The 25,507-nt window shown below is 35.3% G+C and overlaps 1 protein-coding gene across 4 annotated transcripts in view; it reads right to left on the reverse strand.

Annotated features, from left to right (window-relative positions):
• The window catches only part of USP15 (ubiquitin specific peptidase 15), a 135,962-nt gene that overhangs the window by 71,262 nt on the left and 39,193 nt on the right, over positions 1-25,507 (reverse strand). For all 4 annotated transcript variants that reach the window (XR_014017052.1, XM_081249012.1, XM_081249011.1 and 1 more), the window contains exons 4-5: positions 17,746-17,872; positions 3,898-4,043 (exon numbers count right to left, since the gene is read on the reverse strand). Coding sequence is in view for 3 of the 4 variants with exons in the window: in XM_081249012.1 (XP_081105138.1) it covers positions 3,898-4,043; positions 17,746-17,872 (273 nt within the window). In the remaining variant the exon portion in view is untranslated. The remainder of the gene's footprint in view (positions 1-3,897; positions 4,044-17,745; positions 17,873-25,507) is intronic.

The raw sequence follows: 25,507 nt of genomic DNA on the forward strand, positions 1-25,507 counted from the left end.
AAAAGAAGGCTTTCTTCTAGTTTTTACTAGGGGCAAGTCTGTGCAAAGAAGAAAAACTAACCAAAATAATTAATAATATAATAATAATATCTAAATTTCCACAGGAAAACTATAATATAGAAAACATGCCTTGAAGCAAATTCAAGGCATTAAAATTTTGCATATATTCTACATATTCAGTTTCATTAACTCTTGTTTCTTAAAATTGCAATCTTGTAACCTGTTCTGTAAACTCTTAGCAATATACTTTTGTGGACTATATGTTTCAGGCAATTTATAAGCTAGCATTTGGATCTTAACCATGTAAAATGTAAGCCTGATTCAGAAGACATATAACAATGAAACAGCGATTTAAAAAACTCATGGAATCTTGCTGTTGAAAGAGTAAGCTAATTAAAATACTAAAGTTGTCTTTTAAAAGAAAAACAGTTATTTCCTACATTCAAGAAACACACATGGTGGGGCTTCCCTGGTGGCGCAGTGGTTGGGAGTCCGCCTGCCGATGCAGGGGACGCGGGTTCGTGCCCCGGTCCGGGAGGATCCCACATGCCGCGGAGCGGCTGGGCCCGTGAGCCATGGCCGCTGAGCCTGCGCGTCCGGAGCCTGTGCTCCGCAACGGGAGAGGTCACAGCAGTGAGAGGCCCGCGTACCGCCAAAAAAAAAAAAAAAAAAAAAAAAACACACATGAGGGACATCCCTGGTGGTCCAGTAGTTAAGACTCTGCACCCCCAGTGCAGGGGGCACGGGTTCAATCCCTGGTCAGGGAACTAAGATTCCCGCATGCCACATGGTGTGGCCAAAAACAAACAAAAAAACACACACATGAAGTATATGTAACATATAATGAATAAGTGCACTGTATACCTGCCATCCTGATCCCTCCCTGATCACATTTCTCTCCTTACCTACCACAGACAATTAACCATTATGCTCAACTGGCATCATTCTGATATATACTTACATATTTTACATATTTATAAAATTGAATTTAGTGAGTAGTTTTTAACTTCTGAAGAAAGGTTTTCCTTTGCTACAACTTATAACTCTACAGACATCTACATAGAAACTATATTATATAAAAAAACATATATATATACATACATACTGTCTCTAGGAGGACTTGAACCAGTTATAAAACAAAAGATTTTACCTACAGAAAATTTCAAAGTTATGCATTTAATATCATTGTTTATGGCTTGTTTTTTAAAGGAAGGTCTTAAAGCTGAAGAATCAAGTAAATATTTAAAGTTCAACTGTAACCTTTAATTCCTCGCAGTATTTGTACTTTAAATTCTTTTTGTCTTTACAGTCACAGATATTAATGTTGAATGCCACCAGAAATGTTAAAACTCACTTGTTTATTCAAATGTATCATTTTCTGAATAAAATTTTGCTCATGGTTAAAACTTTAACTCAAAATGAAATTATTTTTTAAAAGATTTTAAGATTTAATTAAATTGAACACACACATACAAGGGAGAGAGATAAAGACCACCCACTTTGGGAGATAAACTCTTCAATAATGTATCTTCGTTTCACTTTCTAATGAGGATACTTTTGATTTCAGTAAAAAAACAAAACAAAACAAAAAAACCAAACTTCTTTTAAGTCTAAGATAGTGTTTAGTTCATTTATCATCAGTCAGAAAATAACTGGTACAAAACCTAGAAAATTTAATCCATGTTTTTTGAACAATTCCTATTTCAAAAGATCAAATGTCCCTAAAGATATTTTATAAGAATAATATATTTAATAAGATAGTTAATCTTCTTATTAAAGTAATTTATTCTGTCATCTTCATTCTGATAAATGCATTCCTATCAAGAATAACAAATTAAATTCTCTAAGCCTTGGTTTTCTAATGTACATGATGAGTAGAATAATAGCCATTACTCAGAATCAATTACTGAAAAGATTTAAAGAAATAATCCTATATATTTTAAATTGTACTCCAGGAGCTACCTCAAGGCCTGATGGATGGTAACCAAGGAGAGAAGTGTATGTCTATTTGGAAGACAGAAAGAGGAAGTTGGCTGGCTAAGGAGGGGAGTGTTGACTAACCAGTAGAGTTCCAAATGTCTCACACTCAGCTTCAACTGGGTAACTCCTTTTAATTGTAACACATATTATTAGATTTCATAAGATTTCATATAAGAATATAATGGCTAAAATAAGTCTGAAAATCACTGTTTTATAGCTGAGTACAATACCTGATATATAGTAGGCATTTGCTAAAAAATTAATTTCCTTCTGTTCCTCTGATTTTTTTAAATAACTTACATCATATATCAGTATTAATTTTAAATAAAACAGAACAAAACAAAACAAAAAACTTCCATATACTAGAGTGGCAGGCTCTGGGTTAGGTACTAAAATAAAAATAAATAGGAAATAAAGTCCAACTAAAACAAGGACCTCACAGTCTAGTTGGGGAGCTTAATATATAAATAACTTAATGAATGACACAAGACATATATGTAAATCACTATGGAAGTTAAGGGAGAAATCTCTTCTCCAAATTAAAACAAATCCTATACCTCAACTAGATACTGAAATAAATAGATCAGGAAAGGCTCAAGAAATGATGTGACAAATTTTGAATTGGAATTTGAAGGATAAATAATCTGATCTGGTTAGATTATATGAAAGGATGGGATGCTTAATTTCAATATTTGGATGTTTAAAAGGACTTTTTCTGGATGAATGCAGGGACTGGGGAGAACGGTACAACAGGCAGATGGAACAACATATATGAAAGCACAGGAGTATGTAAAAGCATAGCAGGCTTAGGGAACTATAAGTAGTTCAGTTTGGTATTATTAGAGTGTAAATCCAAAGGCAAGGATAATCGAAAGATGCTGGAAGACTAGGCAAAAGGATAAACCATGACTTGCATGCTGCATTAAGGTGCCTGGACTTTATTCTACAATTGTTAAGGAGCCAGGAAAGGTTTATGAAAAGGAAATAATAAGGTTCACTTTTTTTTTTTTTTGCAGTACGCGGGCCTCTCACTGTTGTGGCCTCTCCCATTGTGGAGCACAGGCTCCAGACGCGCAGGCTCAGTGGCCATGGCTCATGGGCCCAGCCGCTCTGCGGCATGTGGGATCTTCCCGGACTGGGCCACGAACCCGTGTCCCCTGCATCGGCAGGCGGACTCTCAACCACTGCGCCACCAGGGAAGCCCTAAGGTTTAGATTTTAGAAAGAGTATTCTGACAGAAATACGGAAGACTGAGAACAAACATGCAAAAGACTGGAAGCAGAGGGATTTGTTAAGAGATTACGGAAAGATAAGGGGTAAGAATGGGCTACAAACATTAATTAAAGAGATGTTTAGAAGGTGGAATCAGTAGAACTTGCTGATTGTGTCTAAAAGTCTTCATTTCTCAACACATTCATTTCTTTAGATTCTGTCATAAAGAAAGACCAAATTGGGGGTTGATACCTTCTAGCAGGGGTTGGCAAACTAAGTTCACTTAGCTCACTGACTGCTTTTGTAAATAAAGTTTGTTGGAACATAGCCATATCCATTTTTTACATATTGTTTATGGCTACTTTCTTGCTACTACAATGGCAAAGTTGTAGTCGTGACAGAGACCTTACAGACTGCTGAGCCAAAAATATTTATTATTTGATCCTTTACAAAGTTTGCTGACCCCTTATTATATTAGCTATTTTTCAGTGGAAAATAATTTCTTTTTAAAAAGTAGGTTATTCTCAAGCTCAAGGAGAGAAGCAGAAGTTATAATTAGTGACCAGCAGGGATAGAGAGGAGTTAGAAAGAGGAAACCAGAAACAGTAGAACCAATTATAGATTGTCAGGATAGCCATAAAGTTTGTGACTCCCAAAAACTTCATGTATAGTATGCTTAAAATAAACAGTATTGCTAAAAAATACCTGTCCTTGGTATAAACCAGCATCCTGAATGGTGCTGTCTGGCTTATTCAGTGGTTCAAATGTATTACTCATGTATTTGTTCCACAATCTGGTCTCCTTTTCATCTGGAATATTGAAGATTTTTCTTATTTCCTTTTCAATTGTATCTAGATTTAAGGAGGAAATATATGTAAATATAATATTTAAAAATATACCACAGAGAGTTAAGTGCTCACTAGCATAAAAATCCTAAATTTAAATTACTGATATAATAGCAAGAATAGATAAACAAATATGTAGGAAATACATAAAAACAATAAAGAAAAATTTTAAGACCAGGTATACTTTTTAGGAACAAAATGGTAATTATAACCCAGATGATTACTTTGGGAAATTAAGACCTCAAAAGGTAAGGGTTCAATAATATAACAATTAAATATAATTTATGTTATACAGGATGAACTTTAACTTTTTACACATTATAAAATCAATATATTTTCTAATGATACGTTAGTTAGAAACTAAAGTATGACTCAGGGATACCACAGATAAAAAATATTTTAAGTTATAACCAATTTAAGAATAATTTGTATTAAGTTGAATACAATTTACAGTTTAAATAGCTAACTAAAATTAAATAGATTACAGGGACACAAAGAAAAGTGCCTTCTTTGAAGAGAGGTCTGAATTGGTCAAAAGTTCTTATTTCCAAGGTAAAGCCATATATTTTCTTTATTTCTAAACCAATTATCTGAATGGAAGAAGTCTTTTTTTAAAAAAACTGGAGCAGCTTAATCTGCTGTAAAATAAGATATAGGAGTGTCTACATGTTTGAGAGTAATTAAGTTTCGGTACCATATTTAGATGAATCTTTTAAAGTACTTAAACATTAGAAAGAGATATTAGAAAATACTACTATATCTATCAAATTCTGGTCAATAATGTACCTAACTTAGACTCAAGAAAATTACACTTAATATATTTTATGACATATAAAGAAATATGAAATACTTCTAAATTTTAGAATACTTGATTAATTTTGGACAAAACATTATTTGTAAAATACTAAACCTAAAAATACATGCTCTCTTAAAAAAATATAAAAACCCACATCTATCTTACATAATTAAACTTAGTCCAATAACACTGTTTATGTTTTACTTAGCAGCTAATGTTCTTTAATAGTCTTATAGTCAATGACAGTTTGATTAAGGCATTAAATAAGTAGTAATTACTACAGTGTATTTCAAAACTTAATGCAAACTAGCCAGAACATTAAAAAAATTACATTAAATAAATATAAATATACTGTAAGTACTGCTTTCTATTTTGGCGGCATTTTTTTTAAATTGAAGTGTAAATGTATATGGAAAAATACACAAATCGTCAGTATATAATGATAAATTTCCATAGTGGATACACCCGTGTAAGCAGTACCCAGATCAAGAAACAGAAAGTAACGGAGGAAGGACGAAAGAGGAAGAAGCCAAGGAAGGGAGGTCATTTTAGTCTTTCTATAAAAATGAATACTTCTTTCCTGATTGAAAAAATAAATCTTGCTCATTGCAAAAATTCAGAAAATACAAGTACAAATAAAACGTCCACCTAGAGATAACCACTGTTAACATTTTGATACTTCTTCTTCCAGGCATTTTTTTCTATTAATACATACATATTTATATACATAATATAATATATACCAACACATATGGAAATGCCCCCTTTATTGAGTTTTGAAAAGGGTAATGCAAAGACCCTGAGATGGGAATGTATTTGGCATGTTTTAGAACAGAACGGTGCACCAATGTGGCTGAAGTGGAATGAGTAAGGTGGAAATAAGACCATAAAGGTGCTCATGTAGGACCATACAGAATTGAGGCAGTTATGAAAGTATTCTATTTTATCTGATTAAGAAGGGAAGTCATTTAGGAGTTTTGAGCAGAGAAGTGGTATGATCCAATTGACACTTCAAATGTTCACTTTTGCTGCTAGTGAAAACAAACTGCAGGATGTCAAGGGTGAGAGAGACTAGGCTACTACAGAAATCCAAACCAAGGTGGTAACAGTGGAAGCAATGTTAAGTGGTCAGACTGGGAGTAGATTCTGAAGGCACTGCTTAGAAGATACGTTGCTAAATTATATGCAGGGTGAGAAATACAAGCCAATCATTATGATACCAAGGGTTTTGGCCTGAGCAATTAGAAGAGTGCAAGTGACGATTACTCAGATGAGGAAAAATGACAGAGTAGTAGGTTTCAGGGGGAAGGGAGAGAGTTTAGTTTCATATATGTTATCTTTAGATTCTCATCAGACACATGTGAAGATATGGAATGGCTGAAACTGGAATTAAGGGAGAGTTTGGGTAGGAGATATAAGACATCAATATACAGAAAAGTATTTAAAGCCAGGGGACTAGAGGAAGTCTTCAAGGAAAAGAAAGAAGATACAAGGACTGAGCATATCACACTGATGTTCTGAGGCCAGAAATATGAAGAGGAACTTACAAAGGACTCTGAGAAGATGCAGCCAGTGAGAACTTGTGCCCTGGCAGCCATGTGAAGAGAAAACATTTCTAGATGGAAAAGTGAGTAAGTATGTTCATTTTTGCTGGCACGTTAAGAAATGGAAGACTTCGACCACTGGATGTATCAATGTAGAAGTAATTAGAGACCATCACAGAAGCAGAACCAAGGAAGTGGTTGGTCTGATTTAGTGGGTTCAAGAGAGAACGGGAGCAGAGGAAGTGGTAGCCAGAAAGCAGTTTGCTTAAACTGAAATTTGGCAACTGCAGCTGTAGATAATGACAGCCTAGGGTATATCTATGGGAACTGGTGGTTGAGGCTGGATGCAGACCAAGATCACTGGAGTTGAGAATGTCAAGGTATTGAGAACATGTGCATATTTTTCTGTATATTAATCCGACTCTATTAGGCAGTTAATGAAAAGCAAAAAGAGATAAAAAAATATTAACACAGATAACAGAAATAAAATTATTGTGACAAACATTTCTAGTAGGAACATTTACTAAGAAAGTTAAGCAGTGAGGGAGGGGAAGATGGCGGAAGAGTAAGACGCGGAGATAACCTTCCTCCCCACAGATATACCAGAAATTCATCTACACGTGGAACAACTCCTACAGAACACCTACTGAACGCTGGCAGAAGACCTCAGACCTCCCAAAACGTAAGAAACTCCCCACGTACATGGGTAGGGCAAAAGAAAAAAGAATAAACAGAGACAAAAGGATAAGGACGGGACCTGCACCAGTGGGAGGGAGCCATGAAGGAAGAAAGGTTTCCACACACTAGGAAGCCCCTTCGCAGGTGGAGACTGCGGGTGGCGGAGGGGGGTAGCTTCAGAGCCGCGGAGAACACAGCAACAGGGGTGCGGAGGGAAAAGCGGAGAGATTCCCGCACAGAGGATAGGTGCCGACGGGCACTCACCAGCCCGAGACGCTTGTCTGCGCGGCCGCTGGGGCAGGTGGGGCTGGGAGCTGAGGCTTGGGCTTCAGTCAGAGCGCAGCGAGAGGACTGGGGTTGGCTGTGTGAACACAGCCTGAAGGGGTTAGTGCACCACGGCTGGCCGGGAGGGAGTCCGGAAAAAAGTCTGGACCTGCCGAAGAGGCAAGAGACTTTTTCTTCACTCTTTGTTTCCTGGTGCGCAAGGAGAGGGGACTAAGAGCGCTGCTTAAAGGAGCTCCAGAGACGGGCGCGAGCCTTGGCTAAAAGCGCGGACCCCAGAGACGGGCGTGGGAGGCTGGGGCTGCTGCTGCCGACGCCAAGAGGCCTGTGTGTGAGCGCAGGTCACTGTCCACGCCCCCTTTCCAGGGAGCCTGTGCAGCCCACCACTGCCGGGGTCCCGGGATCCAGGGACAGCTTCCCCGGGAGAGTGCATGGCACACCTTGGGCTGGTGCAAAGTCACGCCGCCCTCTGCCGCCACAGGCTCGCCCCACACTCCATACCCCTCCCTCCCCCCGGCCTGAGTGAGCCAGAGTCCCCGAAGCGGCTCCTCCTTTAACCCCGTCCTGTTTGAGGGAACAACAGACGCCCTCCGGGGATCTACACGCAGAGGCGGAGCCAAATCCAAAGCTGAGACCAGGGAGCTGTGAGAATAAAGAAGAGAAAGGGAAATCTCTCCCAGCAGCCTCAGAAGCAGTGGATTAAAGCTCCACAATCAACTTGATGTACCCTGCATCTGTGGAATACATGAATAGACAACGAATCATCCCAAAATGAGGAGATGGACTTGGAGAGCAAGATCTATGATTTTTTCCCCTTTTCCTCTTTTTGTGAATGTGTATGTGTATGTTTCAGTGTGAGATTTTGTCTGTACAGCTTTGCTTCCACCATTTGTCCTAGGGTTCTATCCGTCCTTTTTTTTTTTTCTTAAATTTTTTTCTTAATAATTATTTTATTTTAATAACTTTATCTTAATTTTAATTTATCTTCTTTCTTTCTTTCTTTCTTTCCTTCCTTCCCTCCTTTAGACAATGAATCATCCCAAATTGAGGAGGTGGACTTTGAGAGGAAGATTTTTAATTTTTTCCCCTTTTCCTCTTTTTGTGAGTGTGTATGTGTATGCTTCTGTGTGAGATTTTGTCTGTATAGCTTTGCTTCCACCATTTATCCCAGGGTTCTATCCATCCGTTTTTAAAAAATTTTTTTGCATAATAATTATTTTTTAATTTAATAGCTTTATTATATTTTATCATACTGTATTCTATTTTACTTTATCTTCTCTTTCTTTTTTTCCTACCTTCCTCCCTCCCTCCTTTCTTTCTTTCTTTGTTTCTTTCTTTCCTCCCTCCCTCCCTCTTTCTTTCTTTCTTCCTTCCTTCCTTCCTTCTACTAATTCTTTTTTTCTACTTTTTCTGCCTTTTATTCTGAGCCGTGTGGATGAAAGGCTCTTGGTGCTGCAGCCAGCAGTCAGTGCTGTGCCTCTGAGGTGGGAGAGCCAACTTCAGCACACTGGTCCACAGAGACCTCCCAGCTCCACATAATATCAAATGGCAAAAATCTCCCAGAGATCTCCATTTCAACACCAGCACCCAGCTTCACTCAAAGACCAGCAAGCTACAGTGCTGGACACCCTATGCCAAACAACTAGCAAGACAGGAACACAACCCCACCCATTAGCAGAGAGGCTGCCTAAAATCATAATAAGTCCACAGACACCCCAAAACACACCACCAAACGTGGACCTGCCCACCAGAAAGACAAGATCCAGCCTCATCCACCAGAACACAGGTACTAGTCCCCTCCACCAGGAAGCCTACACAACCCACTGAACCAACTTTAGCCACTGGGGACAGACACCAAAAACAACGGGAACTACGAACCTGCAGCCTGCAAAAAGGAGACCCCAAACACAGTAACATAAGCAAAATGAGAAGACAGAAAAACACACAGCAGGTGAAGGAGCAAGATAAAAACCCACCAGACCTAACAAATGAAGAGGAAATAGGCGGTCTACCTGAAAAAGAATTCAGAATAATGATAGTAAAGATGATCCAAAATCTTGGAAATAGAATAGACAAAATGCAAGAAACATTTAACAAGGACCTAGAAGAACTAAAGATGAAACAAGCAACGATGAGCAACACAATAAATGAAATGAAAAATACTCTAGATGGGATCAATAGCAGAATAACTGAGGCAGAAGAACGGATAAGTGACCTGGAAGATAAAATAGTGGAAATAACTGCTGCACAGCAGAATAAAGAAAAAAGAATGAAAAGAACTGAGGACACTCTCAGAGACCTCTGGGACAACATTAAACACACAAACAGAATTATAGGGGTTCCAGAAGAAGAAGAGAAAAAGAAAGGGACTGAGAAAATATTTGAAGAGATTATAGTTGAAAACTTCCCTAATACGGGAAAGGAGATAGTTAATCGAGTCCAGGAGGCACAGAGTCCCATACAGAATAAATCCAAGGAGAAATACGTCAAGACACATATTAATCAAACTGTCAAAAGTTAAATACAAAGAAAACATATTAAAAGCAGCAAGGGAAAAACAACAAATAACACACAAGGGAATCCCCATAAGGTTAACAGCTGATCTTTCAGCAGGAACTCTGCAAGCCAGAAGGGAGTGGCAGGACATATTGAAAGTGATGAAGGAGAAAAACCTGCAACTAAGATTACTCTGCCCTGCAAGGATCTCATTCAGATTTGATGGAGAAATTAAAACCTTTACATACAAGCAAAAGCTGAGAGAGATCAGCACCACCAAACCAGCTTTACAACAAATGCTAAAGGAAGTTCTCTAGGCAAGAAACACAGAAGAAGGAAAAGACCTACAATAATGAACCCAAAACAATTAAGTAAATGGGAACAGGAACATACATATCAATAATTACTTTAAAGGTAAATGGACTAAATGCTCCCACCAAAAGACACAGACTGGCTGAATGGATACAAAAACAAGACCCATATATATGCTGTCTACAAGAGACCCACTTCAGACCTAGAGACACATACAGATTGAAAGTAAGGGGATGGTAAAAGATATTCCATGCAAATGGAAATCAAAAGAAAGCTGGAGTAGCAATTCTCATATCAGACAAAATAGACTATAAAATAAAGACTATTACAAGAGACAAAGAAGGACACTACATAATGATCCAGGGATTGATCCAAGAAGAAGATATAACAATTGTAAATATTTATGCACCCAACATAGGAGCACCTCAGTACATAAGGCAAATACTAACAGCCATAAAAGGGGAAATCGACAGTAACACATTCACAGTAGGGGACTTTAAAACACCACTTTCACCAATGGACAGATCATCCAAAATGAAAATAAATAAGGAAACACAAGCCTTAAAAGATACATTAAACAAGATGGACTTAATTGATATTTATAGGACATTCCATCCAAAAACAACAGAATACACATTTTTCTCAAGTGCTCATGGAACATTCTCCAGGATAGATCCTATCCAGGGTCACAAATCAAGCCTTGGTAAATTTAAGAAAATTGAAATTGTATCAAGTATCTTTTCCGATCACAATGCTATGAGACTAGATATCAATGACAGGAAAAGATCTGTAAAAAATACAAACACATGGAGGCTAAACAATACACTACTTAATAACGAAGTGATCACTGAAGAAATCAAAGAGGAAATTAAAAAATACCTAGAAACAAATGACAATGGAGACACGACGACCCAAAACCTATGGGATGCAGCAAAAGCAGTTCTAAGAGGGAAGTTTATAGCAATAAAATCCCACCTTAAGAAACAGGAAGCATCTCGAGTAAACAACCTGACCTTGCACCTAAAGCAATTAGAAAAAGAACAAAAACCCCCAAAGTTAGCAGGAGGAAAGAAATCATAAAGATCAGATCAGAAAAAAAAAGAAAAAGAAATGAAGGAAATGATAGCAAAGATCAATAAAACTAAAAGGTGGCTCCTTGAGAAGATAAACAAAATTGATAAACCATTAGCCAGATTCATCAAGAAAAAAAGGGAGAAGACTCAAATCAATAGAATTAGAAATGAAAAAGGAGAAGTAACAACTGACACTGCAGAAATACAAAAGATCATGAGAGATTACTACGAGCAACTCTATGCCAATAAAATGGACAACCTGTAAGAAATGGACAAATTCTTAGAAATGCACAACCTGCCAAGACTGAATCAGGAAGAAATAGAAAATATGAACAGATCAATCACAAGCACTGAAATTGAAACTGTGATTAAAAATCTTCCAACAAACAAAAGCGCAGGACCAGATGGCTTCACAGGCGAATTCTATGAAACATTTAGAGAAGAGCTAACACCTATCCTTCTCAAACTCTTCCAAAATATAGCAGAGGGAGGAACACTCCCAAACTCATTCTTCAAGGCCACCATCACCCTGATAACAGAACCAGACAAAGATGTCACAAAGAAAGAAAACTACAGGCCAATAACACTGATGAACATAGATGCAAAAATGCTCAACAAAATACTAGCAAACAGAATCCAACAGCACATTAAAAGGATCATACACCATGATCAAGTGGGGTTTATTCCAGGAATGCAAGGATTCTTCAATATACGAAAATCAATCAATGTGATACACCATATTAACAAATTGAAGAAGAAAAACCATATGATCATCTCAATAGATGCAGAGAGAGCTTTCGACAAAATTCAACACCCATTTATGATAAAAACCCTGCAGAAAGTAGGCATAGAGGGAACTTCCCTCAACATAATAAAGGCCATATATGACAAACCCACAGCCAACATCGTCCTCGATGGTGAAAAACTGAAACCATTTCCACTAAGATCAGGAACAAGACAAGGCTGCCCACTCTCACCACTCTTATTCAACTTAGTTTTGGAAGTTTTAGCCACAGAAATCAGAGAAGAAAAAGAAATAAAAGGAATCCAAATCGGAAAAGAAGAAGTAAAGCTGTCACTGTTTGCAGATGACATGATACTATACATAGAGAATCCTATAGATGCTACCAGAAAACTACTAGAGCTAATCAATGAATTTGGTAAAGTAGCAGGATACAAAATTAATGCACAGAAATCTCTGGCATTCCTGTACACTAATGATGAAAAATCTGAAAGTGAAATGAAGAAAACACTCCCATTTACCATTGCAACAGAAAGAATAAAATATCTAGGAATAAACCTACCTAAGGAGACAAAAGACCTCTATGCAGAAAATTATAAGACACTGATGAAAGAAATTAAAGATGATACAAATAGATGGAGAGATATACCATGCTCCTGGATTGGAAGAATCAATATTGTGAAAATGACTCTACTACCCAAAGCAATCTACAGATTCAGTGCAATCCCCATCAAACTACCACTGGCATTTTTCACAGAACTAGAACAAAAAATTTCACAATTTGTTTGGAAAAACAAAAGACCCCAAATAACCAAAGCAATCTTGAGAACGAAAAACGGAGCTGGAGGAATCAGGCTCCCTGACTTCAGACTATACTACAAAGCTACAGTAATCAAGACAGTGTGGTACTGGCACAAAAGCAGAAAGATAGATCAACGGAACAGGATAGAAAGCCCAGAGATAAACCCACGCATATATGGTCAACTTATCTTTGATAAAGGAGGTAGGAGTGTACAGTGGAGAAAGGACAGCCTCTTCAATAAGTGGTGCTGGGAAAACTGGACAGGGACATGTAAAAGTATGAGAGTAGATCACTCGCTAACACCATACACAAAAATAAGCTCAAAATGGATTAAAGACCTAACTGTAAGGCCAGAAACTATCAAACTCTTAGAGGAGAACATAGGCAGAACACTCTATGATATAAATCACAGCAAGATCCTTTTGACTCACCTCCTAGAGAAATGGAAATAAAAACAAAAATAAACAAATGGGACCTAATGAAACTTCAAAGCTTTTGCACAGCAAAGGAAACCATAAACACCAAAAGACAACCCTCAGAATGGGAGAAAATATTTGCAAATGAAGCAACTGACAAAGGATTAATCTCCAAAATTTATAAGCAGTTCATGCAGCTCAATAGCAAAAAAACAATCCAAAAATGGGCAGAAGACCTAAATAGACATTTCTCCAAAGAAGATACACAGACTGCCAACAAACATTATGAAAGAATGCTCGACATCATTAATCATTAGAGAAATGTAAATCAAAACTACAATGAGATATCATTTCACACCAGTCAGAATGGCCATCATCAAAAATTCTAGAAACAATAAATGCTGGAGAGGGTGTGGAGAAAAGGGAACACTCTTGCACTGCTGGTGGGAATGTGAATTGGTACAGCCACTATGGAGAACAGTATGGAGGTTCCTTAAAAAACTAAAAATAGAACTACCATATGACCCAGCAATCCCACTACTGGCCATATACCCTGAGAAAACCATAATTCAAAAAGAGTCATGTAACAAAATGTTCATTGCAGCTCTATTTACAATAGCCAGGAGATGGAAACAACCTAAGTGTCCATCATCCGATGAATGGATAAAGAAGATGTGGCACATATATACAATGGAATATTACTCAGCCATAAAAAGAAACGAAACTGAGCTATTTGTAATGAGGTGGATGGACCTAGAGTCTGTCCTACAGAGTGAAGTAAGTCAGAAAGAGAAAGACAAATACCTTATGCTAACACATATATATGGAATTTAAGAAAAAAAATGTCATGAAGAACCTAGGGGTAAGACAGGAATAAAGACACAGACCTACTTGAGAATGGACTTGAGGATATGGGGAGGGGGAAGGGTAAGCTGTGATAAAGTGAGAGAGAGGCATGGACATATATACACTACCAAACGTAAGGTACATAGCTAGTGGGAAGCAGCCGCATAGCGCAGGGAGATCAGCTCGGTGCTTTGTGACCGACTGGAGGGGTGGGATAGGGAGGGTGGGAGGGAGGGAGACGCAAGAGGGAAGGGATATGGGAACAGATGTATATGTATAACTGATGCACTTTGTTATAAAGCAGAAACTAATACACCATTGTGAAGCAATTATAAAAAAAAAAGTTAAGCAGTTCTATTAATACATTTTATAAACATAAAGCATTTTTCAAATTTAATAATAAAATTATTTTTCAGTGGTATCTTTAAAGAAAAAATAAAAACAAGTTTTATCTTTCTTACTGATACATGTTCAATACCCAAATATATCAATTTAGGTAGAAAAATATTAAAAAGGCCAAGTATCTTGGCTCTGAACATGGTAAATTATTTAGATCCTACCTACGGCTACTATCATTTTTATTGTAAATCAATGTAGGCATTACTAGCTGAAAATGGAACATTTTATTAATTTGGTAAAAACAGTAAACAGGTGCTTATATTTCTTAATTCCGTTTACAAAATTTGTATACTGTATTTCATGTACATAGCTATTTTGATCCTTTTTAATCACGAGTGAAAAAACACACAGGGAAAAATATACATCTCGTATTTCCTTTCTTATCAAATTCTTTGTTTCAAAACTCACTTCCTAAAGAAACACAAAATCAGCCCAATTAACATTTGCACAGATTGTATAAGGCAGCCAATTAAGAAGTGAGACTCTGGTATAAGAGGCCGGGTTAAGGAGTTAAAATACTGGCTCTATCACTTGGTAGCAGGGTGAACCTATGTAGGTTACTTAACCTTTCTTAGCCTAGGCTTTATCACCTTTAAGATGAGGGTACAGTAATGTTGAGCTTTAAATAAGAAATTTCCTGTAAAGTGCCTAAAGCATAGTAAGTATTCAATAACTGCTAACTATTATACCCATAACCATGAAGTTTCTAAAATTCCTGACTTGATTAATCTTTGCAAAAATTTTTGCTTAGAAAGCAAACTTGCTCTAACATAGATTTTCAAACTTTTAAAACTACAGTAAGGAATTGTGACCCACTATACACATATATGTTGATATTTTCTATTCTGATATTTTCCATTCCATTCTCTTTACTCCACAAACTGTTTAATGACCATGAAAGTATAGACAACACAGTTTGAAAAAACTGTTCTAATAAGAAATGTTAGCTATGTGAAAAAATTTATTCATATACAATTTTAAGGCATATAGCCAATGTATGTAGCATTTTAAAGTATTAGTAAATTTAAACTATGCTAATTAACATCTATGTAAGTCATAAACTTTTTGAAGCAGAGATTCTTTACAAATCATCTCCTTGACAATTCTTACCTAGTACTTAATGTAAAAACTCCAAAATGCTTGTTTTGAGTTCACAAATTAAACCTTAGATCTTCACATAATGAGTTTTAAGATATTTTTCAGTGAACTAATGTTCTAAAATAAGTTTCTTATTGTCTCATGTAACATATATATATATATATATATATATATATATATATATTTCCTATAGAAATGAGGTAAGAAACAAAGAAACTTTAATACCAAAAGTTTAATACCAAACTTTAACTAGAAAACACCAAACTTTAAAATAACTAGAAAACATTATCTACATCAAGCATTTAAGAGGTAGTTTATTTATATTCCAATTGGCTGAACATTTCAGAAGTTAGTCTCTGAATTAATTTTAATAGGTCATCTTTGTTGGACAGACAGATTCTTAAAGATTCTTACTGTGTACATTTTAATATCATGATTAATGTAATTTGATACATTTAAAACTTTCAGTTCTTAGGATATAGAAATGTTTTACTTTCCTGAATATGTTCCAAAAATCTAGAACTGCAAAAGTTAAGTACTTTATCCATAATAATACTTTATACATAATAATGTAATAAAATGACATTTATATGGAGTTCCTAACATTTTAAGCATTCATTTTAGAAAGATGACTGTGTGACTTTACTGAAATTGCATCTCAACTTACAGATGTTCTCGGTAAATAAAAAGAGGGAAAATAAAAAATCCATACATAATGTCTGGCAAAAACATTAGGATTAACCAAGCATTAGGAATTGAAGAATGGTACTATTTCATGAAAATTATGAGTTAAAAGTATTTTCCTGCAGTGAAATGGCTATGTGGTGAAAGTCAAATGTACTTAAGAAATTCAGAAATATTTTTATTTACTTTTAATAAAGTGTACTTAATGACTGGTTCCAACAAGAAAAGCTATACGGTGCTATAATTCATAAATTTTCTAATCTTTCTTTCTTTCTAAGTTCTACATTAAGTGTTATGTCCTTCTCCAGTGTCCATTTACACTTTCCAACAAGATCAATGTTACTGCCATTAATCTTCTGTTCCAAAAACTTTATTTGAAAGTAACGACCTTTTAAAATTTTTATTTTGAGTTGTGTCTTATCAAAAAGTACTGCAATTCTGTTATTAAATGCATAATCATTTATTTACAAAACATTTATTCAATATATTCTTTTTTTAAATTGAAGTATAATTGACATTAAACATTTTATTAGTTTTAGGTGTATGACAGAATGGTTCAACATTTGTATACATCACTAAGTGATCACCACAATAAGTGACCATCTGTCACCATACAAAGTTAGAAAAACTTTTTCCTTGTGATGAGAACTTTTAAGATTTACTTTCTTAGCAACTTTCAAATTTGCAATTCAATATTATTGACCATAGTCACCATGCTGTACATTACATCCTCATGACTTACTGGAAGTTTATACCTCTTAATCCCCTTCACCCAATTTCACCGAACCCCCAAGTCCCTCCCATCTGGCAGCCACCAATCTGTTCTCTGAATCTATGAGTTTTATTTTGTTATTCAATACATTCCTGATCTTAAATTAACATGTGGCTTTTAAACAGAATTATAAATTTACATGTATTTAAATATACATTTACATGTGTAGATATGTAAATATATAAAGATATATAAATACACAGAAGGAGTTAGGCACACTTATATTTGATATATAATTCTGTAACCTACTCATTATTAAAAAAAAAATCAATGAGTCATATTAATGCTAAGCCCGCTGCTGTAAGTAGCTACTTAATTTTGTATTTATAGAGTCCAAAGAATAAACTGTGAGAAAAAAGAAAAGAAACAGTCATTTTCCATGCTAAGAATGGTAAATTATTATATTGATATATATATTACATTACCTGACAAAGTTTTACCTAAGCAAGCTTTTATTTAAAGTTCTACTTCAATTTATAGTCATATGTTACAAACATATGTATTTTCAAATGCTAAATTAAAACAATTATTTGATTTTTTTAAAAGTAAAATGGCACAAATATTAACCTCATTTAATAATGTAAAGTAGACCTAGAAATGATAAATAATTCAACTCTAAGCTAAGACTTATTGTATGATGCTTGGAAATCTGTGATGTCTAAGGATAAACCCTTAAAATGGTTATCATCTTAGTAGCATATAACAAATAGAATTTTAAATAAATTTCGAATAGCAATGGTTTAACAAAGAAACAGGATCTTGCATTACCTATTGTGTCAGCTTTGCTAAATCTTCGAGTTACAACATTGTTCATGTTTCCATTTTCACAGAGCTTCAATTCTGTGAGATATACTTCTACTTTGCAGTGTTTTACAAACATACCCTGTTCAACCACCTAAAAAAAAAACAAATTGTTATCAGCTACAGCTTGATATATTTCACTGTTCTGAATAACAATACCTTTCTCTAAAGAGGCTTTAGAAAAAAACTACAGATCTCCAGTGAGAAACTAGTAACTATTAAAACCCATCAGTATAAAATAATAGATATTGGATAGCTGAAAAAGAAAGGAACATTTTTGGAAATTTTAATATTTAACAGAATATGAATAATCATGACACAAACATTAACAGACAGTTTAGAAAGGCATTCTACTAGTCTATGAAGATACTTTGGTATACTATAAATAATGAATACATTTAGTATTTATGATGAGAAAGTGAATGCAAAGTGTAAATGCAGCTCTGATTAAAGATACATACTTTTAGCTTTTAGTACTTGATCTCAAGCAGAAAACCTTTAAAAATTGTAAGTTTTATACAATTTCAGTTAGCAACAGCTATAATATCACTCTATACGTTAAAATAAATCTTTCAAAACAATAACTACAAATTACTGTTGCCAAAATATCCAGCTATGCCCTGTAACTGATATGTTAGTTTTCCATCCTAAGATGACTTTGTTTGACCTTTAAATGCATACTCAGTAATTCTATGCAACAAATGAAAAAAAAAAAGCTGCTAAACATGCAAGCAATAAGGCAGAAAAAGAGAAAATATGTATATATTAGGTTCACCTTATTAATAAGTATATTTCCTTTTGATCTTCTAAAGGTTAACTGTAGGATTTCAGCCATGAACACTGTTTCTGAAAATAGTAATCGGCCTGATATGTGATACATTAGACAAATATGGCAAAAGGGAGGCTCCAAATGACTGTTGTACTCACATGCTTTGCATCAATTCAATAAGGGACTCATAAATTTGTCTTTCACTTGCAGGGAATTGTTTTAGCTCAAAAAGTTCAAATGTAGTTTGTCTAGTATTTAAAATATCCAATCCAATGCTAATTTTTATGATACTTTGTCACATATATTCTCCTAATTATACTTGTTACATTCACATTTCTAAAACAAGCAGCAGCATGCACTTCCGTGTTAATTAACTTAACCCATTTTACAAACTAATATACAACTGTTTAACCCTGAACTAATTAAATTTGTTTTATACTTTATTTGAAGGATTTTGCTTCATGCTTATTTGAAGTTATGAAGGAAGCAAAGGATATTACATCATTTCTAAGATTACTTGAAGCTGTAAAGCTAGGAATCAAATATTCTTATTAATCAGAAATTTCTGCTCTGGGAGTCAATATGTGAGTAAGAATCCTAAAATAATATTATATCAAGTTAGTTACTAATCATCGGTAGGTTGCCAAAACTGAGGTAGCTACAGGCCTCATTTTATTGGCGGGTGGGGAGGGGATGACTAACAATACAGCAGGTAATGGGATAAAGAAACAGGATAAAATAACAAAAAATAAGAAAATCGTTCATTATGATTTATATTGAGGTATATATTTTCTAAGTAAGCATAGTTTTTTAAAAAATGAGAATCTTCATAAAACTAATAGGTATTTTCCTGGAAAGAACCTGGTGATTTAACTGTCAGAAACTCACTGTCAACAATGAAAACAAAACATCAGTTCACTATTTCACTATCGTATGTAAGACAGATAACCAACAAGGACCTAAAACAGGGGCACTCTACTCAATATTCTGTGATAACCTATACAAGAAAAGAATCTAAAAAAGAATGGATATATGTATAGGTATAACTGAATCACTTTAATGTACACCTGAAACTAACACAACACTGTAAATCAACTATACTCCAATAAAATAAAATTTAAAAAAAAATCAAGGGGGCTTCCCTGGTGGCGCAGTGGTTGAGAGTCCGCCTGCCGATGCAGGGGACGCAGGTTCGTGCCCCGGTCCGGGAGGATCCCACATGCCGCGGAGCGGCTGGGCCCGTGAGCCATGGCCGCTGAGCCTGCGCGTCCAGAGCCTGTGCTCCGCAACGGGAGAGGCCACAACAGTGAGAGGCCCGCATACCGCAAAAAAAAAAAAAAAAAAAATCAAGATTATTTCAAAACCTACTCTTTATTGGGATTCAGAATATTTCTCATTTTTCTTCTTTTCTCCAACAGTATCTTACATTGCTAAAACCCTCACTAACATTACTCAGAATACTACTACTGTATTTATAAGATATTTTACTGTTTCCAAAAGTAGTGTATTAAAAAGCAGTTCTTTTAAGGAAGATATGAGTTTGTCCTCAAACAATTTTTATTTGAAAGAACCAGACTGTATGAATGGTTAAAGCTTGAATACAACAGCATCACAGCAGAGAAAAATAATTAGCATATTTATGTAGTAGTGTCATAATCATACGTATATTACTTGTTCATATATAGCATCTTCTTTATATTTGTTTATATAAAGTATCCTACCTTCATTAAAAATGTTTGTGTTGAAAATAATCATTTAAAATGATGGCTATTAAGACTGTAACAGGAAGAAACAGGCTTAGAAAAAACAGGATACAAAGATTTACCTAGTTATTATAACCATTAAGATACACATTTGAAATAAGACAGAAAGGTGAATATTCAGAAATATCAGTTATGTTTCAGAATTAGAGGTGACAGCTAAAGTGTTTTTTTCCTAAGTGAATTATAATGTTGTTGAAATCTGTGCTTGGATTCTATTAATTCATGGCTACAATGAAGGTCAAGTTTTTTTACTAAGTTAGTTAGGGAAATATGTTTATGCTAAATTAAAATAAATATAATTTCCATTTGTTCATTTTGCTGTGAATATTAGAGAGCATTTTGACTAAAGCTATGAAATATACCTGATAAACCTAATGTAGTCTACTCTTTATATCGGCATATGACTGCTCCCCCCTTGGAAACAGAAAGTAATTTCTAAAGAAATCTAGTACTTTAAAGCAATTTGATAACACTGGGCCTAATAGACACATTTACTATTTTTGAGGAGTTAGCTACATTCACTTTGGCAGCACTTATTGAGCATCTATGCTTAGCCCTAGAAATACACAGGTGAATTAGACCCAGTCCCTGGAATCAGGGTGAGAACACCCAGTGGTAAAGACAGAGAGACTAGCAGAGAAGTATAACACAACTATGAAATCACAGGTGTTAACGTACAACAAACAAATCCTACTTGTGATATTCTATACAAATATTTCAAGATATATTTCTTCAGAAACAAGGACTCAGACATAACCATAAACACATGATCACACCTAAAATATTAAAACTAATCCCTTAACATCGAATATTCATTACATTAAAATTAAATTAAAATCATTTTTAATATAGATCCAAATGAAGCCCATACACTGCAAATGACTGATAAGTCTCAAGTCTCTTTTTTGTTTTTTTAAGTGTCTTTTAACTGAAAAGTTTACCATCAATCTTTTAATTCTTGCAATTTTTAGTAAGACTACTTCATAGGGATTGTGAGATATATTCTACACAAGATGCAAATAATATCTAGTTGCCCCTCTTTTTATGATGTTGGTAGACATTAATTAACCAGCACCTAGATCAGGAGTGGGCTAACTATGATCCATAGGCTAAATCTCGCTCATCATCTATTTTTGTAAATAACATTTTACTGGAACACAGTTATTCCCATTCATTTACGTGTCACCTATGGCTGTTTTTGCACCCAAAACAGCAGAGATGAGTAGTTCCACAGCGACCATTTTGGCCAACAAAGCTGAAAATATTTGCTATCTGGCTTTTTACAGAAAAAGTTTGGTGACCCCCTAACTATCAATTCATTAGGTCTTCTTTAATTTTGCTCAGTAATGTTTCATAATTTTCATTGTAGAGAAGTAATTTTGTAAGGTTTATTTCTACGTACTTTGATCTGTTGTAAACATTATTTTAAAATTCAACTTTATTTGTTGCTGATAAATAACTCATTTTTCTATATTTACCTTATATCCAACCACCTTGTGAAACTTAATTATTGATTTTAATGATTTGTTAGTACAACTTTTGGAATTTTCAACATATAAAATCATGTCTTTTAGAACATTACAATTTTATTTATTTTCAATCCTTATTCTTTGAGTTCTTTTCCCTGCATTACCACACTGGCTAAGACCTCTAATATAGTTATCCTTGTCTTGTCCCTGATCGGAGAGGAAGAACTTTGAATATTTTACCAATAAGTATGTCTGAAATAGGTTTCTATTTCTAGCTTTTCTTAAAAAAATCATACATAGATATTGAGTTTTATCAAATGCTTTTTCTGCATCTACTGAGATGGTTTTTCTACCAGATAATACAAAAATTATAATAAGTGATTTTCAAAGTAAAACCAAAATTGCATTTGAAAAAAATCCAGCCTGGCCATTTTTTAACTCCCTTTTTGCATAATGCTGGGTTTGGCTTGTTAATATTGTGTAAATTATTTGGTATTGTGTTATTAAATATTTGGTTGAATATTTACTGGTGATGCCTTCTGGAGCTACAGTTTTCTTTGTGAAAAGATTTTTATTTAATGATTTAATTTCTTTATTCAGAGAGGGCAATTGAGATTTTCTATTTATTTCAACACTGTTGTATTTTTCTAGAAATCTGTCCACCTAAATTTTTAAATTACATAAAATTATTCAAAATTAATCTTTTAAAAAAGGCTTTAGACTCTGCTATGATGTCCCCTTTTCCATTCCTAATATAGGTGACTTGGGCCTATTTTCCTTTTATTCTTGATCAGTCTTGCCAGGACTCATCTTTATTTTACTAATCTAATTCCAATGTTCTTTATAATGAGTCAACTTTGTTCATTTAATGCAATTTTTTTTCTATTTTATTAATGTCTACTTCATATTATTTCTTGATTAGGCTTAATTTCCTTTTCTTCTCATTTTGAGTACAGTCTTTCTTCTTTTCCAGTATTTACATTTAAGCTATAAAGTTCCTTCTAAGAATGACTTTAGTCATTCTTTTATGATGCACCATTATTCTTCAGTTCAAAATATGTCTAATTTTACTTTTTATACCTTTGACCTAAGGATTACTTAGAAGTATATTGTTCCATTTCTAGGTAGCTGAGAGATCATCTAGTTATCTTTCTGTTACAGACTTCTAAATTCCCCTGAGGACAGAAAATACACTGAATAATTTCTATCATTAGAAATATATTGGAATTTGCTTGATGGCCCAGCATGTGGTTAATTTTGGTAAAAATTCCACTTAAAAATTTTTGTATTCTGCATTAAGTGCAACGCATGTCAATTAGGTCATGGTGGTTAATCATGTTGTTCAAATCTGCTTCCAAGCTCATTCATGTGTTGTTGGCAGGCCTCCATTCCTCTCCAGCTGTTGGCAGAGACTTTTAGTTCCTCATCATGTGAGTCTTTCCATAGGCTGCCTGCATGGCATATGGCTTCACTCAGAGTGACTGATCCAAGAGAGAGCCAGAGAGCACTCCAGTATCTTTTACAAACTCAGAAACAACATACTATCACTTCTGCCATATTTTACTGGTCACACAGACCAACTCTGGTATGATGTAGATTACATAAGAGTGTGAATAACAGGAGGTGGCGATAACTTGGGAGCATCTGTGAGGTTGCCTACAACAGTCAAACCTCTGGTACCCAATAAGTCACAGACCCTCTCGCCAACATGCAAAATACACTCCACCCCCCACAAAGGCCCCCACTAGTCTCATCCCATTACAGCATCAACTCAAAGTTCAGAAACTTGTCATCTATATCTGACTAAGGTACAGATGAGGATCCTTGGACATAGTTCCTTAAGCATCTCGAGTATAGTTCCTCTTGATCTACAGGCCTGTGAACTAAAAGATAAATACTGAAAGTTCCTTGGTTAGGGCTCACTTTTGCCTTGACATGAAAATGACTCTTCATAACATTTGCTTCTGTTTTCTGAGTCATCCTTTTTTTCATGAAAGTTAGCACATGTTTGCAGTTGAGTAAATTCTTAGTCTGATTCCTGCTTGTAGCAGTCTGCAAGGGCAAAGGCCTCTCTAATTTTATACTGTCTCTGCAGTCCAAGATGGCAGTGGTTCTTGAAAACACTGTGCGTCTCCAGTGGATCTCACTGGAGTTCAACCCAGTAGGCAAAAGTCACAACCACAAATGTCCTCTAGCTAAGTCCTTTCTACCTTGGGTTTATACTGAGAAGGCTCAGGAACATTGCCCTAAAGCTTCTTAGAAGCCCTACTGTTCCTAAAAGCCACGTATTGAAAGGCGGTATAAAGTACACCTTAAAATCCTTTAAAGGGCCCTTTTTTCTGAAGAGTATTGTGAGGCACTACCTTCAACTTTTCTGAGGTCTTAACCAAGAAATTTTACAGTCACAACCTTGGCTTCAACTTTAGACCATGCTTTCTTAAGAGTGCCTTGAGTTTGATCTTTGCTTGGAAATATTTCTTAGTTTTAGTGTTGTCATCTGGAGAGGCTAATTTTCAAAACTAGCAAGTCTTGGCTCTTTTTTATTTAACAGTCCTTTCTTTAGCTTCTCTTTCCTCATATCTGACTAAAGGCAACACAAGAAGAAACCCAGCAGTACTTTCAACATTTTGGCAGATCATTTAGTTCATGAATATATTTTTTATCTTTCAGTTTACTGCAGATTGACACGTTGTTAAACTTTCTGCCACCTTATAACAAAAATAACTGGGTTCCAAGATTTCCTCTTTCCTTTAAGATCTCACTGGCAGCCTCCTCAAAGTCTAAAATTCTACTACCAATTTATTCAAGGCACTTTAGGCTTTCATTAATACTCTTAAAATTCTTACAGCTTCTATCCACTGCCCAGTTCCAAAGCCACCACCACATCTCAAGTTTTTGTTACGGTTGCATGCAACTTCCAGGAACCAAAATCAGTATTAGCTACCTACTACTGCATAATAAATTACCCCAGGTTTATCAGCTTAACAAAGCAAACATTATCTCACATAGTTTCTGAGGGTCAAGAATCTGGAGCAGCTTAGCTGGACTGTTCTGGCGTGGGGTCTCTCACGAGGTTGTTGTCAAGCTGTGGACTGGGACTTCAATTATCTGGAAGCTCAAATGAGACTGTAGGATTCACTTCCAAGCTCACTCACATGGTTGTTAGCAGGCCTCCATTCCTCTCTATTGGCCAGAGATCTCAATTCCTTAACATGTGAGCCCCTCCATAGGCTGCCTGAATGTGCAGTTGAATTTCCCAGACTGAGAAATGAGAGAGAGCAAGAGGGCGTGTGCACCCAAGATGTAAGCCAAGGTGTCTTTTATAATCTTAATCTTTTCTTTTTTAATGAGGTACAACTGACATATAACATTACATTAGTTTCAGGTGTATAACAAAACTATTCAATATTTGTATATACGGTGAAATGATCACCACAATAAGTCTAGTTAACATCCATCACCCTACATAGTTACACTTTTTTTTCTTGTGATGAGAACTTTTAAGATCTTCTAGAACTCTTAGCAATTTTCAAATATGCAATATTTTTAACTATAGTCACCATGCTGTACAAATACATCCCCATAACTTATTTACTTTATAACTGTAAGTTTATTCCTTTGACCTAAAACTTAATCTTGAAAGTGCTATACTTTACCATGACTTCTGCTATATGTCACTGGCCACAAAGACCAGTACAGTACAATACCAAGACGCTGGTACAATGTGG

Source organism: Mesoplodon bidens (assembly GCF_964165515.1).
Source record: "Mesoplodon bidens genome assembly, chromosome: 11".
NCBI classification, from domain to species: domain Eukaryota; kingdom Metazoa; phylum Chordata; class Mammalia; order Artiodactyla; family Ziphiidae; genus Mesoplodon; species Mesoplodon bidens.